Source organism: Amyelois transitella, chromosome 18 (genome assembly GCF_032362555.1).
Source record: "Amyelois transitella isolate CPQ chromosome 18, ilAmyTran1.1, whole genome shotgun sequence".
NCBI lineage: Eukaryota > Metazoa > Arthropoda > Insecta > Lepidoptera > Pyralidae > Amyelois > Amyelois transitella.
The window spans coordinates 4,814,435-4,840,829 of record NC_083521.1 but is presented as its reverse complement, the minus strand read 5'-3'; the positions used below and the strand labels follow the sequence as shown (position 1 = coordinate 4,840,829).

The 26,395-nt window shown below is 34.9% G+C and overlaps 3 protein-coding genes across 6 annotated transcripts; 1 reads left to right on the top strand and 2 right to left on the bottom strand.

The window, feature by feature from the left end:
- Nucleotides 1-34: 34 nt before the first annotated feature.
- Nucleotides 35-5,386, bottom strand: LOC106130153 (CLIP domain-containing serine protease HP8). 2 transcript variants are annotated; one of them, XM_060949115.1, is made up of 8 exons: nucleotides 5,084-5,386; nucleotides 4,160-4,299; nucleotides 3,405-3,603; nucleotides 3,002-3,107; nucleotides 2,197-2,384; nucleotides 1,562-1,663; nucleotides 1,158-1,199; nucleotides 35-587 (listed from the first exon to the last, which is right to left on the bottom strand). In XM_060949115.1, the coding sequence occupies exons 1-8, from the start codon at nucleotides 5,148-5,150 to the stop codon at nucleotides 277-279; spliced, it is 1,155 nt and encodes a 384-aa protein (XP_060805098.1). In that variant the 5' UTR covers nucleotides 5,151-5,386; the 3' UTR covers nucleotides 35-276. The 2 variants fall into 2 exon arrangements, with proteins under 2 accessions (XP_060805098.1, XP_013184392.2); XM_013328938.2 differs by lacking the exon at nucleotides 1,158-1,199 and having other exon boundaries at nucleotides 5,084-5,385.
- LOC106143578 (CLIP domain-containing serine protease B4) lies at nucleotides 4,410-26,358 on the top strand. Of its 2 annotated transcripts, XM_060949116.1 has the most exons (8): nucleotides 4,410-4,579; nucleotides 20,183-20,329; nucleotides 20,856-20,964; nucleotides 21,209-21,390; nucleotides 21,854-21,993; nucleotides 22,319-22,450; nucleotides 22,844-23,665; nucleotides 23,855-23,956. In XM_060949116.1, the coding sequence occupies exons 1-7, from the start codon at nucleotides 4,495-4,497 to the stop codon at nucleotides 22,982-22,984; spliced, it is 936 nt and encodes a 311-aa protein (XP_060805099.1). In that variant the 5' UTR covers nucleotides 4,410-4,494; the 3' UTR covers nucleotides 22,985-23,665; nucleotides 23,855-23,956. The 2 variants fall into 2 exon arrangements, with proteins under 2 accessions (XP_060805099.1, XP_060805100.1); XM_060949117.1 differs by lacking the exons at nucleotides 4,410-4,579; nucleotides 20,183-20,329; nucleotides 20,856-20,964; ... (1 more) ...; nucleotides 21,854-21,993; nucleotides 22,319-22,450 and adding exons at nucleotides 24,497-24,593; nucleotides 24,912-25,078; nucleotides 25,614-25,718; nucleotides 26,046-26,358 and having other exon boundaries at nucleotides 22,994-23,665; nucleotides 23,855-23,995.
- On the bottom strand, nucleotides 9,366-17,189 carry LOC106130142 (CLIP domain-containing serine protease HP8). 2 transcript variants are annotated; one of them, XM_013328914.2, is made up of 8 exons: nucleotides 16,901-17,189; nucleotides 15,083-15,205; nucleotides 14,506-14,675; nucleotides 13,393-13,723; nucleotides 11,728-11,918; nucleotides 11,253-11,358; nucleotides 10,919-11,096; nucleotides 9,366-10,430 (listed from the first exon to the last, which is right to left on the bottom strand). In XM_013328914.2, exons 1-8 carry the CDS (start codon nucleotides 16,959-16,961, stop codon nucleotides 10,190-10,192), a joined length of 1,401 nt encoding a protein of 466 aa, XP_013184368.2. In that variant the 5' UTR covers nucleotides 16,962-17,189; the 3' UTR covers nucleotides 9,366-10,189. The 2 variants fall into 2 exon arrangements, with proteins under 2 accessions (XP_013184368.2, XP_013184376.2); XM_013328922.2 differs by lacking the exon at nucleotides 15,083-15,205.
- Nucleotides 26,359-26,395: the final 37 nt, after the last annotated feature.

Genomic DNA, 26,395 nt, shown 5'->3' with positions numbered 1-26,395 from the left:
ATTAACTGTTCGGATCAATTAATAAAAAAAGAAATCAATTATAAAAAATGTAATAATGTTTTTAAAAAACTTCTCTTATCATTTCAACACATTAAAATCAAAGCCCAATTCTGTTCAAATTCACAATGTATCTAAAGATCATGGCACACATTTTTGTGACTAGGTACGGTATTAAATTAGCGTTTGTAGCTTCAATTAGACAATATTAAAATGCATAGAACATTTGAGTACGCCACATAACGAGACTAATTTTACATATTAAAAATCGTAGTCGAATCAAGATTTAATTTTTTGTAATATCCAGTCTACGTAAGCGCCGACTCTGGTGTAGACTCCAGGCCATCCTGGCGTTCCGCATGGCGAAGGACCATACGATACCACGCCTACTGCGATCCAGTTGTTAACGGAGGGCACCTTGCCCATGAGGGCGCCACCGGAGTCCCCTCTACAGGAATCTTCGCCAGAGACCCCACCAGCGCACAGCTGATTGGCGCTTATTCGACGATTCACTCTACTGTATACGTTTGAACATTCGTTGTTGCTCACCACTGGCACACGCACTTTGAGTTTCACGTCAGATTCAGATCCTGAAAGATCATAAAAATGTTTAAAAATATGAGTGTGTAAATCATAATATAATCATGTGAATATGCAAATATTAGAGCTATAAACTTCTGTTATAAATATAGCATTCTTAAGCGGTTAAGATGACCATGGGGATTATTCACCAACGTTGATGGTCATACGTTTCTTATTTTTCCTTTATCTTTAAGGTTAACTGAGAAAGCTTCCATGCTGGCCTGGAAGCGAAGGAAAACATAGTGTGTAGGTATGTACCAGGTGCTTTATATAATTATTGACTCTATCTACCCCGTCAGAGGTAAAGACGTGATTATATGTCTATTTCGTCAACTGAAAAGATGAGGGAGAAAATAAAACATATGCCGTTTCAACATTCTGAATAGCCCTTCAAGAATGACTGTAAGGATGATTGAGTGAACATGCGAATTTTGAAACGGGAGAGATCACTCCTTTTATAAAACTTGCTGCCAAATTGTATGAAATACGAGTAGCATGTTATATAGTTTCCCAACATAATCATTATTGCATTATAAGATATAGGTATATAATAGCGAAAATCGGGGAGACAGGCTAACCTGTTTCTTGAGCCTCGCGGTCGCTTTTATGTTCCTCAGTTTCTGTTAAATGTTATTAAAATATCTTAGCAGAAATTATAAAATACCTACCTACTTCACGATCATATTTGCAATAAATTACAATGATTGTTAATTGTTTTTTAAAAGTCACGTTTCATGTACTTATTAAAGAGTATTCTACATCAGAATACCTACATACACATACATTCGACTAACAGAATCGATCTAGGTTCGAATCGATCGAACAAAAGTAGTCCTTTAAGAAATGTGTATACCTATATTCTTTTATCTTGGGAACTGGTTCTTATGAGTTTTCGACGATCATGACAAGGCATGGCAAATATTTGTACTTAATTTTTACTTAACGGGCCAACTATAGGTACCTACAACCAATATTTACTTACGTGTCTCTGTTTTACCCCAACCGGCTACCTCCATGTCAATACCAACAAAAGTATTTCTTTTGAGACCGCTATCTGTAGGTAAACATATGGGTTTCACGAAATCTGTAACGAAAATAAGAGTTTATAGTGCCTATTTTAAAATGAAGATATTTCTACATTCAAATTTAAATATAAACCGTAAAAAATTCAAATTATTTAGATACCTAAAGGAAAGGGAAAGATTATATTAATTGCATTTCAACATGCTACACGGTCCTCCCAGATTTTCTTTATTGAAAAATCTGTGTCGCTTATCTAATCCCTTACACGACCTTAACATAAGACCACTCCATATCTTTCCAATGGATAACATAAAAGACGACTAACGGAATAAGACCACTCCATATCTTTCCAATGGATAGGTATCATAAAAGACGACTAACGGAAAGCATATTATCTTTGGGATTTTTCTTGTAGCTAGGCAATGGACTAGCAACCTGTTCCTATTTGAATCTTAATTCCATCATTAGAATTAGATCATACCTACAGGCCTTTCAGTCATTTCAAAGACTGTTGGCTCTGTCTATCCCGCAAGGGATATAGACGTGATTATAATGTGTGTAGTATAATAATATTTAGATGTTAATAATACCTACCATTAAACTGCACATTTCTTGCGAGTCTCAACAGTGCGATATCATTGTGTTGGTTGGTATCAGAAGGGACGTATCCATCGTGAGCGATGATCCTCTCTATAGGGATATCCTGCACTGGCCCACTGCAGTCGTCGCCCACGCAGTCTACCGAACTCGACGTGTTCCATTCTCCGAGGCGCACTTGGGATCTGAGGAATAATGGAAAGCATTTTGAGCGAAATATTCAGGAGAAGTCTAGTTTTTGCATACTGAAAGATGGGAGCTGCCTCAGTAACGGTAAGAATTACTGTCAAACGTAGCAAATGAAATGAATTTGTTTTATAGTTACAATAACAAAATTCTCTACGATACTGCGTCTATATGTATTACACAATGAATAAATATTCTTATTAAATTATGTACATAGGTAAGTAAGTAAGTATATTGTTATTGAGATGATAAAAAGTTAAGGAAAAAGCTATCTTTACTTATCTTTAAAGTTAGCCTACACTTTATACAAATAAAAAAATATTTAAAAGAAATAAATTAATTGGGAAATTATGAGTGACGATGGTGGAGCCAGCAATTAATCGAAATAAGTAGATACGATAGAAATGAAATAAACAAGTTATTTGGAAGAACATAAGAAGTAGAAATCCTAATGTCCTTCTTTTGAAACTCATTTATCAATTGCAGGACATAAAGTCAAATGTTATCGCTCCAGGTGGCAGTTTTCCCCGCTTTCTGCTTTCTATCCATGGCCTCCAAATTCATCACCGTTACGGCTTCTTTATCGTTTTGCTAACAATTCTCATTACCAACTTACAGTCTCCAGTTTTGCGGGAGGTCTTCCCCTTTGACGCAATGAGCTGCCGTCATCACGTAACGAGATGAGATCAGCACACCACCGCAGTAGAAACCCCATCCTTTCGCTGGAAAGAGAAACACGGCGGGTAAGAACAGATAATTAATTTTCTTATAAAGTACCTACTCGTAATTGCATGGTGGAAAAACCATTTTGAGGATCACATTTCAGGCTATTCCAATCAAACGAGAATCGAGAACTACAGGGCACATGGCCAATTGCCTGAAATGTGCATGTCTGTTCGATAGGATTACTCCATGGAAATTTTTTATCCATGTTTTCTATATAGGAGACCTTTAGAAATTAACTTTGCAAATTTTTTCCCAACACGATAAAGATAATATAATATTAAAAAGATAAGTACGTTTGTCATATCTCAGCAGCGCCATCCACGGATGCTCATCTATATCAGCCCTGGTGCCGCCCACGATCCTGTCATCATTCTGGATGCCGCAGACGTCGTACCCGGGCAGCAGGGACCCTGGCTGGCGAACCCTGGACTCCACGTTGCTGGACCCGTCGCCATTGCTACTGCTCGCGCTGAAATCTGGCGGGCAGCATATCTGAAGTAGATAAGAAGGTAGGCGATTTCTTGTATTATTCTTTGGCGTACACAGGTTATTTTAGGTTGCCCGTGCGTATTAAGTTTTATTTTGCCTTGTTTTCACAATACTTATGTTTCTTTCTATTCTGGATTTGTGTTTATGTAAAGGGCTTAATGTGACAATCATGGACGGTGTTCATTTGTTTTGCGGTCCTTTTGTACTAGATCAATTTCATTTACCTAAGTATTGCTGAAAGAACCATAAATACAGTGAGACCACGACGTATTCACCACCTATAAATGTAAGAATACCTGCGCGCCACCAATCTTTTGATAGCTGAATATTTTTTGAATTGCTACCCTAACATCATATTTAGTAGGTATAAAGTTGCCCCATAAGATCGACGATAAATTAACTATCGGCTGTGTGTCTGATTATTTGTCTATCAGCTGACTCATAAACCATAACGTTTGACGCAATTCTCTATTTCATCTAGTTAACAAAAACAAATAGGGTCGCTTATAACCTTTTTCGTGTCTGTAATATAAAATTTATCGTAGTGTTGTTCACTTACCTTAGGCGTATTAGATTCGAAGCCGCAATGCAAGCTGCGCAGGAGTTGTGTCAGTTGGGGAGTATTGCCCTGTTGCAGTCGACTGTATAAACCCTCGCATTCTTGCAGTATTATGCACTCGGCACCCCCTTGACATCGCTCTTTAAAAAAAATTAAACGCTATAACAGATAATATTGAAAAACTTAAATTCATCTATATCGATTAACGCTCGAAACAATAATACCTAATAATCTGACGATGGAAGTAAATATTATGATTCGGTTGATGTAAACTTTTTTTATAGCTTTCAAAGCAAGATAGAATAGCATGTTATGTAGTATTAATAATAAAAGTAATGTTAAAAAAAGACCAACAAAACATTGTAAAATTTTCCAAAATGATCGGTTCTGGATCTCGCACTATGAACGACCTGTATAAAGGTAAGTTAATTACAGAAAAAAATATTTATCTGGTTATTTCCTCATAATGTATTTGTATTATTTGATTTGACGGTTGATATCGTATCAGAGCGCCTTTTGGTTTTGATTGTTGTTAGAGGTTTTATTTTTGGGAAGTTCAATTTATGAATTATTTTTATTGTTTATCCACGTAAAACAGGTATTAATATATTTTTATTTTGATATATCTTATCATGCATTTATTATATTATTATGCATGTAGTGTTTTTAGAATATAGAATGAGATTCAATATTTTTTTGAAGATATTTTCTTAAAATTTAACTGGCCACTCTAAGACAAAGGCAGTGACACTAAGATTTTCAAAGTTCTTATCTAATACCAACTTAATTTGTATAATTAATATATTAATCAAGCGACACTTTACGTCAAATACATAACGCGGAGGAGATTCAACCTTGCATCGAATAATTAACAACTGTACTAATTAACCCCATATAATGCTATGTTATAAAAATTGTACTTACGTGCATATATTTCAGAGAAGCAAACTAGCATCCATACGCCGATAGTCTTTATCGAGAAAGCGTCCATCTTGTTTGTTTTATAATAACATGTATTGTAGCGAACCTCTCACGAATAGTGTTGTAGTGGAGCGCTCGACGGCAACTGATAGCTTCGCTGTGCGACCCTGACTTTGCCTTCTTGAGGTTATCACTTGTAACGTCTCATCAAAATATTAACATGTTTTGGCGAAACCTCGAATCTCAGCTAGATATGAGAAAAATAGAACTCCGAGCTTCCTAATATAGTGATTATTTGCGCGACATAGCTTTTCGAGTAAAGAACCTATATGTTCTACACACATACCAACATACACGTGGGCGGTTTATCTCAGAGGTTTTCCTCAAGTTAACAGCTAGAAGCGTTTAACTGGTTTCCCTGACCTCTTGTTTACGTTGTTTAGTGATAAAACATGGGTACCTCCTGATTCGGATATTTAGTGTATTATTGTATTCATGTTTATGTTAGGTATTATCTACATCATTTAATGATGTAGGTAAGTTATTACAGCCCTGACGGGCATATGACGCGTATATATTTGTTACATATAATTAGTTACATAATTGCTTTAATTAAAAAGTAACACGTAAATGGAAATATAAAGTGTTACTTGTTAAGTCAGAAGGGCCTTAATTAAAAATTGAGACACTGAAATGAAATAATTTTTAGTCATAAGTTAGGTAGAAGATATATCTGTCATCAAGTCAGAAGTCTAATGCTTTTTTTAATGCGTTACACTATCTAACAGAATGATACCAACATGCAATTAAATACCAGTTTTTGGGTAATACAGGCAATAGATGGAACCAGTTTGAAATGACTACCTACTTTTTCCAAGAGGGGAAATTCCCAGTTATATTTTTACCTGTTACTACAAGAATCAAATAATTGTTCTTTTATGTTTAAAGACTGTTGGGTCTGTTTGCCCTGTAAGGAAGAAAGTGCATTTCTATTTTATTAATGCCCAAAATTAACGCAAGTGGACCAAAAGTGGATCAAAAGACATCGACGCGTTCGCTTTCGATTAAAAGTATTAAAAACTATACTTTTTAATCACTCACGGAATAAACAGAGACTGGACACTTATGAGCGTATTGTGGTTTGTGGCATTTAAATGGAAAAGGGGATTTTCTACTCCTAATGTGGTTGAACTCTGCGATGGCTAATCCATGCGTCAACTCGCAAGAAACTTGTTTTGTGTGTGAATCAAAACAATGAATCCTCTATTTATATTTAGTAGTCTAAGAATTTACTAAGTTACCTGATGATCATGGGTTAATTAGGAGTCTTCCATTGCTGAGTGACTGACAGAAACACACAGCCCAAACTGCTGGATCAGGAGATTTGTCATGTATGTTTCTTAGGGTACTATGAGAGGATAATTAATGCATGCGAACGGAAATTAACGCGAACATACCGCCTTTTCCTGCCGTTTCGACCGGGTTGCACCGACAAAAAGTATAATGAGAGGATTTCCCAAAATTCCCACGGGCCGCGGGCGTCCTCTAGTATATTTATAAAGTGGTTACCAGTTTATATGACCAGTTTTCTAGTAACCTGACTTGCCGGTCTAGTCCGATGACTCCTTAATTAGTAAGGTCCCATTTAATTGACAGGATCTTGCTGCCTTTGTTAAATATGTAAATTTTATAAATTTTACCTAATACATATGTAGATTCTGTTAATATCGATTGCAGTATTAATATCTATCATAACATATATCACTGTTATCCTAAATATTTGCCTATTACGGTTTCTTCTGACGTCTATTTTTATTTTTACTGCAATTTGGTGATAGTATAGATATAATCGTGTCAAGTTCATTTGCTACCTAGAAATATCTTTTTCCTGTTATCTGATGATAGATTATTTATCCAGAGTTAATTTAATACTTATGTATTTATATTTCACGCCATAACATAGCGATAAAACTCATGGTTCTCCCGCAAGATTTCTGTAATCAAACGGATTAGTTTCGTGGAAAAAATCTAACTTTCCCGATCTAGATTCCTGGTTATAGGCGTTTCCCCTCCACAGAAGTGAGGACGTTAACGCCAGGATGATGATGATAAGTACCCACTTACCTAATTAATGAAACTACACAATGAAACTCACAGTAAAGGTTTAATTCTAAAACAGACGAAGACAATATATTTAAAAATATCTAAGTATACTTGTACCCTAGTTGAGCACCACACGGCTTGGGGCTTGGTTGCAAGTGCCTTGCTAAGTCCTTGAACAACTTCATCCCTAGAGAGAAGTATAATATGCTTTTGAACAGTTGAAATTTGTACCTGTCCTCACGAACTGTTTTCCAAAATTTGTACGCTTCGTCCCATGTCTTTTGTAGTTTATCTCTGCAGATATTTGCGAGTTCCATGTACTGTAATTGTAAAATATATAAATATAAAAGAGGGAACCGGTTGACCGGTCTAGAGAGCCACTGCTCGGTCTAGTGATTTGAAATTTGGCGCGTGACTTATGTGGTAAGGTGATCTAAGAGAGGATATTTCCGCGAAAATTCCGCTAGAAAAAAATATAAAGGGATTTTTTACGTAATCTATTCTTCCTTTGCTATTCCTTCAGTTACGTCCTTAGGCTTTTACGAAAAGTTTAGCAAAATCCAAGCAAAGCGTACCTACATGGGTTTAGTTCGTTTCGTGTTTACAAAGTGATTGTATTTTGATAGGTAAATAGATCTACTGAATTGGGAGCGATCTTCGTGTCCAAAAAGTGTTTGATATGAGTTTACAAAACTTTTGATTTAAAAAAATAAGGAAAATATATATGCATTTATCGTCCTCGGGATTTGTGTTAACAAAAACAGAGAGCGATAATTAAATTCATTGCAACAAAATAAAATTAATCCTATAATATGGTGGAATATATTAAATGTATAGTTTTTCCTCGACGAATTAATTCTAAATTATATCAAAATTTGTAGGAAAAACATTGTTTACCGTTAGTTCTGGGCCTACATCATTTCCTGTTTGTGTCCCAGCAGGCCCAACCTTAATCCTGGAGGTTTGGGTGCCTGCTTCCCCCTTCTTAAAGGAACAAGTCTTGTCGCAAGGTGGACCAGCATTGCATGCCATTATCGTCTCACATACACGCCTCACTCAACACCAGATAATTTCGATGTCGATTCCTCGATTATCATTAAGGATAACGAGGTTATATGCCTACATAGATTCGGGTTTGTTGAATGTTTTTAAATTGGTGATATATGACGACTTATTCTAGAAAAATGTTGCTTTTGAGAGTTTTTATCGCTCAACACAGAGCGATTTTTGATCTTTCATTTGTCAAGACAGGACGGACAATGTCTTTGTCTCAGATAATTTATGTGATTTTTTAAACTCTGTTACGAAGATGCGAAGAAAATAACTACTACACTTATAAAAAAATATGTTTCAATTTTTTGGCCTCAAACATTTCTGATGAATTCTTTCTACACGAACTAAAAGGTTCACATATTCTCAGGCCATTATAATACTTATCTAATGCTAAATTATGAGAATGATAGAACGGAATGCCTAGACCAGAAGAACGTGCCTACCTTGATCAAATCGGGGACATACTGATGTAAGGCCATAAACAATGAGCCTGCACAGAGCCTGTAGTGTATAGGGTAGTTTCAGCCTACTTCTTCTGGAAAGATGCATGATCTATAATAATTAAAAACTTACCTTAAAGTTCCAAAATTGTACAAAATAATCAAAAGATAGGTACTTTAAAATATAGGTAGGTACACCAAATAAAATATTTTTATAAGAACAAAAAATATAAGTAAACGGAACCAACTAGATTTTCCTAAGTAACATTAGTGTCGTGTGTGCCGTGTGGTCTCCAGCATTTTACAATAGAACCACTCCATATCTTTCCCATGGATGGTTTAAAAGGCGACTAAGGAATAGTCTTATAAACATAAGATTTATCTTGTAGGAGATAGGTTAGCAACATGTCACTATTTGAATGAAACAATGAGAGAGCGTGTGATTCAAATTAATTCTGCTATAAACGTGTTGTAGGTTTTTCATGGGAGCATACTTCGCTGGTCTTGAAGAAAGTTCATTCATGAGCTTTCCAAAAACTTGGTAGTTTTGGCTGGTATGTAATTTTACGTTAACCGACTTTACGGTGTCGACCTATTTATTAGATTAATAGATTAAATTAATGGTAAAGAAGGAAAACATTTGTAAGAAAATAAAATCAGCCGATATTAATTGTTACGAAATACTTTTTTATTTTTCCTTATACCATAAGACTAGCAATTAAGTATCAAAATGAATACGAGGCCACTGGCCACAAATCAGATCAATCCTAAACATATAAAAAGGACACCTTATTAAGTAATAATCCTAGGTGCCAATAACTGCCACCTGAATTACCAATGAAATTTTATTTATAATCCTTTGAATAAGAAGAAAGTGCGCTTACTATCTTACTTACATTTTTTGCACGGAACGGTTTTTAACTGGCGTTAGACCCCCAAGTCGACGAAATATAGGTATACTAATATCTCACTCGTTTCTTATTTCTAAAAAAAAACCCAACGCTATTCAAATTCCAATCAGGTAGGCAGTGATTATTTTAATTTACAATTACAGTTATTAAGTATAATGCAGTTCAGTTATTTTAATTAAAATACTTCAATGATAAAATACAATTACTTGACCATAATTCAACGTCAACCAATGTTGTAAAACCAAAAGATATAACAATTTTAAGCGTAATGTATCATAATGAAAATAAAATTTGAATTCGAATTTGAATCAATATCAAAACAATATACTACTTTTTTTTGTTAAAACATCTGATTGCTATGATGAAACTTAAAAGCGCGGGATATAAGTATTTTAACATATTAAGTCAACGAAATGAGGTTTAATTGAGTATTGTAGCGGTTATTAATCAGAAAATTTCTTCCTTTTAATAAAATAGCTAAAAACAAGCAAATTCACTTGAAAAAATGCCTTTCATCCAAATCACGAATTTCACATTTTTGTTAAATTCAACACCGTTAGACAGAAATTTTCTCTACAACATAATTAATGTACATTTACAATTCAGTCTCTCATATGATCTAAAATCCATTTCATATAGTTTCCAACTCTGGTGTATACGCCCGGGAAGCCCCCAATGCCGCACCGCTTGGACCCATACGACACGATGCCTCGTTGCACCATCCTGTTGCCGACGCCCCCAACAGACCCATAATACATGAGGGGACCCCCAGAGTCCCCACCACATGAGTCTTTGTCGGGTAGACCTCCAGCGCATATTTGGCCATCGTATATGCGAATGGTCCTGAAACGAATATCGACATTAGTAATTAGATAAATTTTACTGTTATTGGATAAATTCCGCTTGCCGCCGTTTTTATGATGCCGGGCTGAACCTCTTTAAGGTTTCGAAGCCAAATTGAAAAAAGAGACTTATTGTTTGTTAATATTATTTTATTCGAAAACTGTCCATACAAGAGAAGTTGTAAGATATTTTAATATATACATATGTAACTGAAGGACAAATTTTTTTTCGTATCTAAAGTAGGTACCCTGCGGCGTACCTATCTTTTCATATGAACGATGCTAAAATAGTTCATCAAATTGTTATTCAATTCACTCAAGAATACTCGTACATTAAATATTCTGTAATGGGTTTTTAGATTCCTACTGTGTTTTTCTGGACGCTTATCGGTGATCACCGAAGGTAACCGCTCAAATGTCTTTTATCTAATACTTATTTGAATTATGTAGATTTAGATAACTGTTATATAGTAAACAAATTAAACTCACCCATTATAAGCGGCCATGCAATCCTTATTGCTAATCACTGGCAGTTCTACACTGAGCAGCACCGGGGACTGCAGCCCGTCCTCCGTGGCGCCCCATCCCGCCACTATCCCGGCATGCCCCACCAGGTCCTGCTTCTGCAGCTCGGGAGTCGTCGGGAGGCATATAGGTTTCATGCTATCTGGAATTGATAACAATTTAAATTTAGCGGTCAGTTTGTTATAAAATATTATTAAAAGAATGATATTTTAAAACAATCTGGTCTAGAATATTATTAGAATTTATTTGTTTTGTAGTTTTCGTTGTCTTAATGCAACTTTCCTATTTCGCCACTTACCTAAACTAAAATTAGCCGGTTCAGCCAGTCTTATCAGCCCGATATCATCGTGGAGCGTTTGGCGTGTGTACCCAGAGTGAGCTACCACTTCATCTATTGCAACATTCTGTAAATGCAAAGAAAATTCTTGTAACAAGATTTTGTTATTGTTATGTAAAACTTCTATTTGCAATGAATTAGGTAGGTACACTATTTTTCGATTACAACTTTCCACATTGATGCGGCTGTCCGCAAGTACACGTGCTCGTAGCCGATTTTGCGTGTATTATTTCGAGCATCTCAGTTTTTATCTTCTTTTCGATTCACCGCCTTTTTCTTGATGGGTACGAACATTATAAATGCCTAAAATATACCTGTGCTCGCCTGATTTCATACTTTGCTTCTTGGCTGATGAAGATTTGATTTGTCTACTAAAAATGAGTCTGAGTGTGTTGCAGTCAACATAATAATTAAGCAATTACGCAAATAACCTTACTTGCACGCTCGGCGCACAGGAAGTAACATTGATCGTTCTCTCGCAGTCAGGGTCTTGTCTGACATCATGTTCCCCCAGGATCACCCCTCTCAGCTTCAGTCTGTCCCCCAGGAACGAGACACAATGAGCTGCAGTCAGCACGTACCATTCTGAGATCAAAGTGGCACCACAACTTAGCTTTCTGCCTCGTGCTGAAAAATATGAAAGTAGTAAAAATTAGTAAATTATTTAGAATAAAATTTCATTACCATGACACGCTAAAAGCACATAGCAGAATTGGATCACCGATCTCTTTCGTACAGATGTCGTTACTCGTAAGAGATTATTAGGAGGACTTTCATCTTATGGAACAACCATGACCTAGACTGATTCCCAGTTACCAGGATCACAGAGGCCGGAAGTCCTTGCCTCTTTGATTGTGGTTATCCATTTGCCTCCTCCCAGGAATCAAAATTACTTAGTAAAATTTATGGGAAAAATGGCTAGAATAAACGTCATTTCAAACTCGTTTTGTGATAAAATTTTATAATTAATATGGTAATGGCTATAGAGTCGCCATTAAAGTACGAGTATATCGTTGTTGAATAATTTAATAAACTTGTCGCATAAAATACAAAACAAAGACCATTTCATCAAGATCATAAATGTTTTACGAATTTTGTGTTTATTTATAGTTTCGTAGCCAAATGGCAAAGAAATGCAACTTAATTTACACTAGATTCAAGAAGCCAGTTGCACTTTAGTGGGCATTTCAGGAAATCATACCTAACATCTTTTTTATCCATATACGGTATACCTACCGCACCTTGTCAGCGTATTTTTGAACTACGTAAACGTTTATTTATAGTTGTGCAAATTATAGAAACCTATTTATTATCGAGACGCAATAATGTTACGCAACCAAAATAGACGTTAGAAAACAATCAAGGTAAGATGGCTCATCTAGCGTGATTGTGCAAGAAACCCCACGGACGAATAGTGACTGTGGATTTATCACAGCACTTATTATAATTAATATCCCCCTTTGGATTATTGAAAATCTTTGTAAAATGTTATTTACTTTGGTCAGCACAATCCTATTTATTTATTGGACGTCTCAATCCCTTACTTTGCACTACCTCTCGGGGGTATGTTAAGACTTTGGTTAGGACAAGTGTCCAAACGTCCAATTTGTCAAAACGTTGACAACTAATTATTTTCTTATAACTTCCTTTTAGTTTCTTTTTGTAGAAAAAGTTTTTTTTACCTTGTAAGAAAACTTATTAAAATAAACTAAGGTCAAGAAACAGGTATCCAGGTAAACAGCTGGCATAGAATGGATATCAAATTACAAAATGTGCTAATTTTGTGGGTGCCATAAAATTTCATTATTTTTTAATGATATTTCTTTCCTTAAACATGAATCACGCCTCTTTATCGGGGTGGTAAGCAGAGACTGACTTTATTCTTCCTTAAAATAACATGTTTTACCTGAATTGTTTTATCCATGGATGTCGTAAAAGGCGACTAAGGGAATGGCTAATAAACTTGAGATTCTTCTTGTAGGCGATGGACTAGAAACCTGTCATTATTTGACTCTCAATTCCAACATTAAGCCATACAGTTGCACATGGCTTTTCAGTCTATATGATATAGACGTAACTAAATATATGTATGTATTTTTACCTGAATCATATTCGATAAGGACCATCCACGGCATTTCGAATAGACTAGTTCGTTTTCCGCCCAATATTCTATCGTTTTCATATACAAGACCACAATCAGTAGGTAAGAGGTGATAATTAGGATGGTTTCTTATATCGTCTGGTGGATATTGTTCGCGTGGTGGATTATCAAAGGGATCTCCATGAAGTGGGTCAGGCTCTGGGTCAGGATTATTGTTTGTCCATTTATCTGGTTTAGAATTTCCACGACTTGGAACATCTGGGTCTCCGTTATGCCACATTGGTTCATCTCCACTATTAGCGTTGTTATCTGTCGGAGACACACAGCAAACCTAGAAGGACAATGATTTAAACATGTTTTTGAATTATTTTCCTTAATAATAAATTCTGCAATTTATCGGATACTTATAAGCTATGATAATAATTATTTTCATTGGTCGTATAATGACATGATTTAAAATAATAACCAGGTGTAAATACATTGCACTGATATAATTCCCTGAAATACGAGTACAAAAATATACTAGATATATTTTTCGTTTTAAGGAAGGAGGTCAATATATAATCTCTCTCACTCTAAACATATTCGTGAACTTTGCACTTTAAAAAAATTTAAAAATTAAGAAGGTCTTGTAGTTAATTTAGATCTATTTTATCAGCGCTGGATCTGTATTTTCAAGTGTCTTTGTTTATGTCAACGCACTCGTAACGTTGAAGAGAATAAGTAGATCTCTTTAATTTTGTCCTTCTTACACATCTGTATTTCATGCACAGATTTAAAAACATTATTTATTGTCCGTGATTTTATGCAAGATTTCACTCGTGTATATGCTTAATTGTAAACTAGATTTTGCGAGGAGCTTTGTAGTTAAAAAATTCTTCCTCAGCGGATTCTTCCGTCGTTATAATTCTAATCTGAGGTCAAAATGCTACAAAATCAGGGGTGGGACTTGTGAGTTAATAGACAATTATCTAATTTTAGTAACACTTTTCTTTTACCTAAACAATTACTGTAAGGAACTTTTTTGTTAGTTCGTAATAAATATTTCTTTAATTAAAGTATGTCATATAGTATATAGCCGACAGCAAAATATAATTGTATCAAACAACGTACTAAAGGGTCATCAAAATGGTATCCACAGTTCAATTTCTGCAGTTTCTTCCTCATGTGCAAAGGCATAGGGCTGCCAGCCTTCTTGACTTCGGCCAGCAGATGCTTACAATCTTCCAATGGGTTGCAGGTACCGAGCTGGCCATCAGATTGGCAGCTTTCCCCCGAAAAAACTGAAAGTGTTTAAATATATTTTTTAATACTAAGCAAACAAAGGAAGAATTAAAATATTTTTAAATAAAGATGAGTAGACTCTAGTTAGTTCCCTGTATCTCTCAAGTATTCCGATTTTATTATAAGCTTTGGTAGCAGTAGTTTTCCAGATCTTTTTACTGCATATTATGGACTAACATCCGGTCTGCTAAAGGGATTGAGCAGACCGGTGGAGAATGGGATCGAAATGCTCGATGACTGAAGAGAAAGTGTTAGACCATTTTTTGCAACAAAAGACTTGTACATATATTGTTTATTAGTAGTACCAGTAGAACTATATTTTGTACTTATAGCTAAGGATATGCATCGAATTAATAAATTACTGTGAATGGCAGATATGATACTTAAATATATATAAATGACTTACTCTTTCTAACACTGCTCTGAAATAAGGGATGTACCATGTGTGGTCTGCCGTCTGTGTGTGGGATGAGGTGTGGGTGCTCGTGTTCCGAAGACGACATAACCCATGCAGATACGGAAATTCTTACTGTAATGGATGAGGTTCTTGATGAGTAGAGTGAATTTCATGCGTCTTAATGGCCAGTTCGATAGAAATCCGATTAATTATATAATTCAGATTTTTATGGTTAGTTCCAACGATACATAAAGCAATCGGAGACTTTATTGGACCGACTAAAATCGGCTTTATAGACGATTTATAGAGGAAATAAAACGTGCAATACGGGGAGATACAAAAGGGGGTAAAATTTTTATTAATTAATAACCAGTTAAGTTTACCAGTTAACCAGTTTTATAGCTATGGTTATCATGGTTATAAAAACGATAAGTAAATTATATTCTCGTAAATGGGTATCAAGCAAAAAAAAATCGTATCTGGTTACGAAAGATCAGCTACGAACGTGGATTAAAGGAAAAATTGTCGTGTAGTGAGATATAGTAAAATTAGATTTGCTAAGGTCTGCTCCTAACAAACTCTTGTATCGCTTAATCTCACCTCGATGAGAACTGCGCTTAATACGACCAATCTCTTCGTTTTCTCTTACTAATATTAAAAAAGAAAAAGTATGTAAATATGCATGGATACATGGATACATTAACAAATACTCGCGAGCTTATTATAGGCGTAAGAATAAGTCCTATAATAAAAGTCGCCCTCATACTTATAAATAATGTTTAATTATAAAATTAAAATTATTGATGATAAATATTCATATTTATTCATATTAGATAATATTTTAATATAGACGTCCACTATGCTAAACTTTTCAGGTTTCCTCACGAGGATTTCCCTCACCGTAAGATATTTAATTTAAAAATAGTCATTAGTAGGTAAGTAACTTAAAGAATTTGAACAGGCACATTTATTTTATTTCACCACTGATGCTTTTAAGAGAATCCATCAATCAGTATTGATTGTGAAAGTTTGTCTCACTTTCACGACTCACTTATTTAACAAAGTTAATGACCTTTTAAGCCGAAACAACATTCAAACAATGTAAATTGGAATAATGGAAACCGAATTGAAAACTACCTATATAAATTCGTCGAAACAAAAATATTTTAAATTAATGACTGTGAATGAACAAAAATGTTTTTTGAGAAGACATAATATGAGGAAAATTTATACTTAATTAGGAACGCTTAATAGGATAATAATTAATTAGTATCTTGATTTGTTTGCTAACTTCTTGTATTTATCTATATAAAATATAAGATGTGATGTGACTAAGTTTAAGATTTTTTTTATTGAGGTTGCGACAACTTCTTGAATTAAAATAGCCCTTTGCACAGAGCGATTCTGTCGGCCTTAATTTAAATTTAACCAAAACAGGAAACTCATCGCTTCGTTTAATTGTTTGGACATTGGAACTTTTTGTTAATTTGTATCTGTTATTATAATGTTTCGATTAGTTTTTGAAAATAAAAGGTTAAGGCTTAATGAAGTTTGTATTACTAGATATTATAATATTCTGCAAGTTAAAAAATCTACAAAGTACTTAGGTACGTATAAGAATCAAGAAACAAGTTCTTTGTTCACCATCTCATGTCGATTTACATCGTTTACAACTTACTTAGTTATTGTTTAATTTACATAGTTTTCCACAACCTCTAAACCCATTTAAGTGTAATAAGTAAATGTTTACGACTATTTGTTGATCATATATAAAATAAGGTGCTTTATTCTCTAACATAAACAATACCATAAATATTGTGGACTTACGACATTCTGCTGGCAGGAGAAGATTTAACACTACAATTGTCACTAAACACTTGGCCATCATGATTTTGAATCACGGTCTATTCCTAGACAACACTCCTCGTGTCCACATGACGCACCAAACACAAATTGGAAAATACGAATACTGAGCTAAAGAATGTCTTTAATCTCCATAGGGTTATCGACGGTGATAAGGACGTCTTGCTTCGCTTGCGTGCCGGTTTCGTATACCATTTATTTTCCTTTTACGCGATTTGGATCTGTACAGAGGATGCGTTGTGGTGTGATTGGAGAGAAGGATAGAATGAAGTGGGTGGCAATGAGTAGGTGACGTCGCGCCATTACCATACTGGGCTGGTCCGAAACGGCGGTCAGCGAGAATCGCAGACAGCTCGCTCGCAACACGTTCTAAATTAATACGCAGTTTAATTACTTTTTAATGTCGCCGTTGAATAAGTTGCTCTCATATAAGACTTGGAAAAGTTTACTTTGATGTTATGGTCCTAACCTAACAATTTTGGCGTCATGTCTTGGATAGGCGAGGATAGATATACGTGCCTTACTTATTTCAGATTTAAACAATTGTCTGCTATTTGACACCTTTTTTTTTTAGTTGCATTTGGATAAAAAGCTCTTAACATTAGATAGCGCACCTCTTTTAGTACAAAATCTCGATAAAATTTTAAAAAATAAGCATTTGTATTCTTTATAATGACCTTATGGAAATAATTCAAATCGTAAAATTTCTTAGCCTTATAAAATCTTAAAGATTTGCCGAGACACAGTCTTATGTGGCTGTCGCGGTCACTCGGCCTTCGAGGAAATACCAAAGACGATAACTTACGATATGACATTGTCGGAAACATGTTTTGCGAATACCCACTATTGGTATTTAAAGCCATCAAACAAAAGATACAAAAATAAGTATTTATCAAAATCAATAACGTTAGAGAAGAGACAGGAAAGTGTAAAATCAAAGAACTTAATTAAATCGGTATATCCAATACTGGAGGTTTATTTCAGGTAACGCACGTCTCGGAATTGGACCTGAAACCTTGCGAATTAAAGGCAATTAAAATATCGCTGTGCCAAAGGGGCCCTCCGCAAATTATAACGACGTGAAGACTATAAATCACTTCGTAGACATTAATTATTGACTGACAGCCTATATAGTTACAATTCATTCAGTAATTAATTGGAATAACAATTCCTGGTTTTGCTAAATGATGTTCATCCATATCAATAGTTATAAAATATTAAGAGGAAAGTTTTTTAATTTTTATATTACTTATGCTGGCCAGATATATTTGCAATTGTAAACAATGAACTCAAAAAATATTGGTCCTTAAAAAATAAATTATTTTGAAAATTCATAAGTTGGATTGATTCTTAATTCGGATGCCTGGGCTTTTAATTATAAAAGCTAATCCAGGTATCCGAATACCGTATACGAATCACATATTAACTACACACACACAAAATTACTATAGCGTATCATTGGCGTATTGGCGTAACGTATCTATCACAAACCAATTTTAATTATACTCATTTATTATAATCACGTCAATATCCCTTGCGGGGTAGACAGAGCCAGCAGTCTTGAGTAACTGGCAGGCTTAATGATATAATTGAGATTCAAATAGTAACAGTTTGCCATCGCCTAAAAGAAGAATTCCAAGTTTATAAACCTATCCCTTAGTCGCCTTTTACGACATCCATGGGATGTCTATGATGATTTAATAATATTGAAATTAGTTTAGCTCACATATTAATGTTGGTTAATATGAAACAAAATCATGCAATATCAGTGTTGTATAATTAACAGAGATATTCTGGAACAAAACAAAGTCTGTCGAACACAGGTGCAAACTTACTAACTAACATGTCAATTAAGGTTGATATCGAGCGTAGAAAATTGTTTATGAATGCTAGAAACTACATAGAGTTATGTTTAGTGTTATACTACTAGAAGAACATATAAAACTGGCCAAGTGCGAGTCGGACTTACATTACATTTTGATCGATTTTCTACAAACCATTTACATACAATTCATGATTGTGTTAGATTCTGAGATATGGGTAAGTACAATTTATTATATATATATATCTAAGTAATACAGTAAATTTTGTAGCGGTAAAAAGCAAGCAATAAAAACAAATTAAAACTAAAGCAAGGCTTTCAACTTTTGGCTACCTGCTGCATACCGTTACACGACACATTAGACATTAATTTTTTTTGATATTCCATAAATAACTTCCCTTCTGTTTATTTTATATCTATGTTCAGCCATATATACGACATTATAGAAGTTCAGTCAAGGCAATGCAAATCGACAGTCATTATTTTGTACGAAGTGAAATACAATTTAAAACAAAAAACATACTTAATATTAAAAAAAAAATGTGGAAATTTCAGATCTTTGCGTTGCTCTTTGTATTGGAATACGCAACAGGTTAGTTAACCGATTTTAAATATGTATGATGGTGTACGACGAAATCTTCAGGCCTTAACTTACGGTACATTGGCTCAATTTTAATGTTAAGTTTAATATCAACCAGCTGAACGTTCTTCAAATCCATTGGCTCTATCTATCCCTTAGGGTATATGGACGTTATTATGATATGTATATGAAAAACATTGGCAGTTTTTACTGTCGGCCCTACCTGATATCTCTTCACCCGTTTAAAATATATATGATACAGTTAATGATTTGTTTTTTTATTTTCCACGTATGACATCCACGGAAAGAAATGGGAGTGGTTTAATTACTCTATTGGAAACCATTCTGCAACTTTTTGATTTTTCAGTAGTTACAAATTTGTAGCTATTACCTAAATTAACTTTGCCATAGAGCCGTGACAATCTTCATACAGTAAATGGCATGGTTACAGATGGCAGTACAGTGAAAAATATTTGCATGTTAGTGAAAATTCCGTAATGAAAGTAAATTATAGCTATTGTTAATCGAATTTTAGGACGTATCAAATCACAATTCGATTCATGTCTTAATCTTAATTATTTATAATTGTATCTATACTCGAAGCGTTCAAACGTGTTACCTATTAGAGCTAGGTAGCATCGATTAGTCTTAAACTCTGAAAAGGTTAATGATAAAAATAACTGAAACTGATTGACTGACATATCAATGTACAGCCAAACCGCTGAGTTTAAATTCCCTACATTTCTCATCTTATGTTGTCCACGGATACATGAAACAATTTGGCCAAGTAGGTTGCTTATAAATGAATATTATTGAAATTGTATGTTTACTTATTAATTTACAGTACACACAGTACAAGACGTGTCCAACCACCCCGCGTGGAGTAAACTGGAGCATTATGAATGTGGGGACAGTGCTGCAGACCGGATTATCGGTGGGGTTAATGCGGCGCTGGGGCAGTACCCTTGGATCGCAAGATTGGGGTATAAAGGTAGGTAGTCTTATTCTTGAACAGCGTGTACAGGCAGCCTTCTTGATATACTTTGATTCCTCCTATTTTAGTTTACACTGAATGACGTGTATTAACATTTTATGGCCCAGTTTCATATTTAAATAAGTTTCGTTACCCACTCTTTATTGCATACATCCTGATTTTTTCAAAGCTTCCAAATATTGCTCTCGAAACTTACTCTGGACCTTATATTTTTTTCTGATTTCCAAGTTGATTATAAAATTTTTGTCTAGTATGAAGTGTATGCACAGTCAGTGTAGGACAGGAAGCGCTCCCTGGGCTTTAAAACAAACAAGTAACAAAAAAATCATTTCAACATTTATTAAACGAGAGAGACAAGGAAGTACTGTGTTTGAAGCAATAAAATATCAACTTATTACGATTATAACTTTTTTTTTTCGTAAACTTCGGCAAGATGTATTTATTCATAGTTCCTCACTTACTCTATTATGACTTCGACGAAACAAATTAACGAAAATAAATAAAAAGAAGCTTTAATAATAAGTTTCAGATGATCCCGACTTGGACTGGATGTGCGGTGGGGCTATCGTGACCGACCAGCACGTGCTTACAGCCGCCCACTGCGTCACTACTCCAGAGGACGACTACACACTGTGAGTTAGGTACCACTTTCTTCTCCATAGCATACCATCGACCTGACGTTAGTTCCAGCTGCAATTTAAGAAAATAAGAGATTTTTAAATTTGATTTTGCACTTCTCATATCCTTCCCCGTCTGAACTTTGCAGAGAAAAGACTTTGGTTTCTTCCTTTGATTTTCCTGTTAGATTTACGAACTGTTTAGGTATTATTGTATGTATAATAACCGCAAAATATTTTTGTTACTATCTTTTTACAGACAATATGTACGACTAGGCGAACACGACGATCGCCAGGATCCCGATTGTGTCCGGAACATATGCGCGCCTAAGATTCAGGACAGAAAAGTGAAGAAAGCTACAATACACCCCTTGTACAATAAGCCGTTATTTCACAATGATATCGCCATTATTGAATTGGACCAACCACTCGATATTCATAGTAATAACACTTTTATTTCATTTCTTGTGAAAATATCTACCTATCAAATGTCTTTAATTTAAAATGGTCCCTTGGGTACTTTGTAAGTTATACATTTTAGGTTAATCAGACAGTTTTATACATTAAGGAACCTAATCTTCTCTTAATACAGGACAGTGAGAAACTTATGATTTTGTCATGCATGTACTGTAAAAAATTTATACCTCCATCTTAAATGTGTGAGTGAGAGACCTTAATTTTCTCTAATGATAGGACACATCTTTGTTTAAAAAGTACGGTTAGAATGTATATACATGGTGAGAAACTTACGTTTCTCTTTACCAAGTAGATACAAAACTTAAAGTATCAACTACCAATACACCTACCACCCGGTTCACGTCGATTTGTGCCTCTATGTGAATGATTGTGAAAACCAGTTTTTCTGGTAAATAACCTAAAATTCATATTAATTTTATTCATTTAGATTATGTGGCACCGATTTGCCTTCCTCGTAATGAAGAACAGATGAGTATCCTGAAGATGGGAGACATGGTGACTGTGGCAGGCTGGGGCAAGACCAACATGACTACGCAGCACAGGGCTAATATTCTGCAGACTCTCAAAGTGAGTGTATGATATAGGTTATAGTCGCTGATGCTAGTCTTTTGTCGCATGATTCTCATTTTTCATCTTAAAAAACTTATTCAGATTCCAAAATGCAGATTTTTAGTATTGTTTTTAATTTCTCTAACGCTATCTAAAAGATTACATAGTATGTAAGGTGGTTCATATAAACAAGATTAATTTTAATTTTGTTGTAGTCTTTTAGTTTGCATAAAAAGGAATTTGCATTCGTTCATGCGATTTTTCAAATATTATTAAATTAGATTAATTGACGAACATTACATATAACTCACTAATCCTGACATGTACAATATTTGATTCACAGTTACCAGTAGTAGATCAGAATGCCTGTAGCAATTTTGGATCAGCATTTAGTATGACAGATTCGGAGATTTGCGCTGGCGCACAATTCAATAGGGACGCATGCGGCGGCGACTCGGGTGGACCGCTCATGAAGGTAAGCAATTAAAGAAAATTGTCTTTAGTAATAGAAAGACGGTTATTTATTTATGATAAATGTGTTTCGGCAAGACAAGAGTTTACTGTGCAAACTTGCTTGGACCGCAGAGATGATGAGGTTGCAAAATTTACAAAATATGATCTGCTTACCCTTGATCCCTGCGGTAACATCCGCATATCTCTGAAGAAAAAAGATTTTAGGCCTTATCTTGAAAAAGAAACCTCCACTTAAATCTTTTTACCAGTGCAACGAGGAAGTAAATATATTATTAAACTTGAATCTTCTCAATCTGGGGGCACAGGATTGCCTCCTCCACGACAAGAATGAGAACCGCAACGGCACTACCTACTTTATTTCATGAAAATTCTCACAATCTCTTGATTATTTCAGGTCTTTGATACAATGGATGGTCCCAAAAACTTCTTAGTAGGTATCGTGTCGTTTGGACCGACGATTTGTGGCACCACCAAGCCAGGCGTGTATACTTCAGTGCCGCATTTCATGAACTGGATTCTGGACAATTTAATATAATCTCTAGATCAATAATGAACATAAATTTACTTTTAATCTGTATTTAATAAGAATTATTAACACAGAAAGCGTTTATTTCAGTACGGGCGTGACTTATTTCTTAACTAATTAACATAAACGTACGTAGGTAAGTATAACAAAATGTTTCAGCCCCCGTTGCATGGCACAGGCGGGGACAGGACATTTGCGCGTTTTTTGAACGATTACGTACGTTCTTACCATGATTTGATTGATCTACGAGATCAGCCTGTAAGTTTATACCTAAGTTGGTAAAAAAAATACCTATACATAGGTGAAAAATTTATCGAAGCATATAGTGATATGAATTTATTTGTTATACAGTTAAGGAACTTAAACATTCTTATGTGTAATAATATCAATATCCATCGAGGTAAAGCCCTTTGTGATATGAATGAGTAGTAAATTACGTAGACGTCGAATACGCGCAACTATTTTGAATTCGCTTAAAGGCATGGGTCGTTCACTGACATAAAGTGGTGCATTTAATTGCGGATGTCGGTAGACTAGACGTCAATTAGGCAAAAAATTGTCTTGTATTGTTTGAATCTCAGTCACAAAGAATGAGTAGTGATCTCAAAATGTTCATTATTGTGTAAATTTTATGATTGGTGACAATGATTCTAATTTATTTGGTGATTTTTTTCTCTACAGATATGTTTTGTAAGTAATCCTTACCTTTTTACATTACATCTAATAATATATGCGGTACATTTTCTATGAAGGACTGAGTACTTAGTTTTATTATACTACGTTTAATTTTGAGTAAGGATTATTATTATCGTCTTTTAAATCTTTTGTTTTTTCTATAAGTTTGATCCTACTATCATGTTGTTAACCTTTATACTCTAGATACAATCGCTGTAGTAGATAGGAGTATTTTGCCGGATAAAATAACTTGCGGTCCGCTCATCGAACAAGACAAGGTGGTTGGTGGAGATGTGGCTGAATTGGATGAATTTCCTTGGCTGGTCCGCATCAAGTATGCCCGAAGTGAGTTTCATAATCTTTATTAATTTAGAGTAGGTATTTTATTACCTGTCGACATAATTATCAGTTTTAAATATAGATTAACAAATTCTGACTTCTGTTGATCTAATGATGTTGTAAGATGTCCTTATTTTCATGGTCGCAGAAGTCAGATTTGTAGATATTTGGGAGAACCTTCATCCAGGTTTCGACTTTTATTTTCGAGGTTTGCGTCTTTTGGTTCTATAAATCCATGTGATAAATTATGTGCACTTTTATGATTGAAATAGTGATACATTCTTTAGCATTCCTAGGGTCTTAGAATAAACCTGATGAGTAAGATATATTCTGAGGAACAAGAGACGCTGAATATCCGAAAAAGTTAATTTCGCACAGAGGACACCGAGGCACCAAACCCCAAATCATAGCGGTGCCAAAATTAAAGATATCTATTTTTATAGACATTCATTTCATTAGGGGTTGGCTAAACATTTTGGAATTGGATTCTGTCCGTCTGAATTACAGAAGACGGTTCTGAAACATTTGCCTGCGCCGGATCCTTGATTACCCGCCGTCATATCGTCACTGCAGCCCACTGCTGCGTTGTGAAAAACATTACAATGTAAGATATGTAGCATATTTACATAAGTAACTAGCTTTACCGCGGGGAAACGCTTCGGTAGAAAAGCATTTTTAATTTTTGGGTATAGTTAAGTAACAAACAAAATACAAACCTTTTCTCTTTATAATATTAATTGTGTGTATAACCATGGTCCAAACTGTTAATTTTGGTGTCTCTGTTAGGTTGCAATAGTAAAAAAAAAACCTAGAAACCTGAATAATCAATATTCTTAAACCCCATCAAATTATGTTAATTTAATTATTTTTCGCGTTCAAAAAGGTTCTGTTTGTTATTATTTATTTTCTTATTATTTCACAGAATTGGTGTAAGATTTGGTGACTTAAATCGTGGAGAAGTTTGCAGTGAAAAATCTTGTCAACCTGTGGACGTAAAAGTTGATAAAATTATTCTTTACCCAGGCTATGAAAGTAGTTTCAGAAATGACATAGCTATACTGCTCCTTCAAAGCGATGTTAATTTCACCGGTAGGTCATTGTTTCAATAAAACTCGAATATCTTTAACACACAAAGACGTTGTCCAGAATTTGAAACGGGACCCGTTACAAAATCCGCCCATGGCTTCGTTCGCAAGACTTCAATTGTTTTTCGGTTTACTGAAACGTATTAAACGTATTTTTGCATAAAAGAGTTAAGTATGATATGATGCATGGCGCATCCATCCACTAACTGCAACTTACTATTACTTTTAGTTTAGACTTAGACTGCTTATATTTTATAACAACTTTACTGCATTTGCATTCTTCATTCAATGTATCATCACTACATAGTATAAAACAAAGTCGCTATTTTAGTCTGTTTGTCTGTATGCTTAAATCTTTAAAATTACGCAACGGATTTTGATGCGGTTTTTTGTAACAGGTAGAGTGATTCAAGAGGAAGGTTTTTATGTATAATAACATTTATAATTTTGCACCCGTGCGAAGCCGGGGCGGGTCGCTAGTTAAGTATAAATAACGAAAAATATTTTTCTATCTTTCTTATAACTAAAATATTTTTCAGATTTCATTCGGCCCGTGTGCTTACCATATTCTGAGTTCGTTGCTAAGCAAGATTACGAACCCAATGGCGACTACTGGACCGCTGGGTGGGGGCAAACAGAAACCGGTAAATGTGTCCACCCCGTTATCCATCCCTATTTTAGTTACTCAGTTACATATAGTCGTTAAAATGTATTAATGCGTTTATGGTTAATGCAGGGGCGATTACCGATAATCCTTAACCATTACTGAACTATAGAATTAAAGTAATAAATCAAAATCAATTTTCCAGTAAGGAAATTTTCTTGTCAGGTATCTAAGTTACATAGTAAGTAGATCTTTGGGTTTCATTTTGTTGAATTATTAGTGATTGACTAAGCATTTCTGTGGGTAAGCAGCTTCCTGCATTTTAATTATGCTACAATAAAATAATTTATTTCTTTCCTAATTTCAGAAATAAAGTCATCCAGCAAGCGAAAGATATCTTTATCAGCTGTCCCTATGACGGAATGTCGTGCAGTGGAAATGATTTCAAAGGAATCTGCGCCACTCGTCATATGCGCCGGCGGGGAGCAGGGCGTAGACTCTTGTAAAGGCGACTCAGGAGGCGGCCTTGTAAAGCTGATGTTCGAAGATAACTCGCACAACTGGTTTTTATTCGGAGTCACGAGCTATGGTTACAAAGACTGCGGCACTAAAGGCAGGCCCGGGTTGTATACTAGAGTCACACGATACATGGGCTGGATACTCCGCAACATTGTTTGAGCTCTAGGGAGAAGAGTAAAATAAACTATCTAAGTTCAA

Coding starts and splice junctions, on each gene's coding strand:
- LOC106130153 (XM_060949115.1), bottom strand. CDS start 5,150: ATGGACGCTTTCTCGATAAAGACTATCGGCGTATGGATGCTAGTTTGC. Junction 3,604..4,159: donor TCGAATCTAATACGCCTAAG/GTAAGTGAACAA, acceptor TATCTACTTCAG/ATATGCTGCCCGCCAGATTT. Junction 1,200..1,561: donor TTGGGGTAAAACAGAGACAC/GTAAGTAAATAT, acceptor AACATTTAACAG/AAACTGAGGAACATAAAAGC.
- LOC106130142 (XM_013328914.2), bottom strand. CDS start 16,961: ATGATGGCCAAGTGTTTAGTGACAATTGTAGTGTTAAATCTTCTCCTG. Junction 11,919..13,392: donor CCTTATCGAATATGATTCAG/GTAAAAATACAT, acceptor CATATTTTTCAG/CACGAGGCAGAAAGCTAAGT. Junction 11,359..11,727: donor CCTGTGCGCCGAGCGTGCAA/GTAAGGTTATTT, acceptor TTGCATTTACAG/AATGTTGCAATAGATGAAGT.
- LOC106143578 (XM_060949116.1), top strand. CDS start 4,495: ATGTTAAAAAAAGACCAACAAAACATTGTAAAATTTTCCAAAATGATC. Junction 4,580..20,182: donor TATGAACGACCTGTATAAAG/GTAAGTTAATTA, acceptor ATTAATTTACAG/TACACACAGTACAAGACGTG. Junction 20,965..21,208: donor CCAGAGGACGACTACACACT/GTGAGTTAGGTA, acceptor ATCTTTTTACAG/ACAATATGTACGACTAGGCG.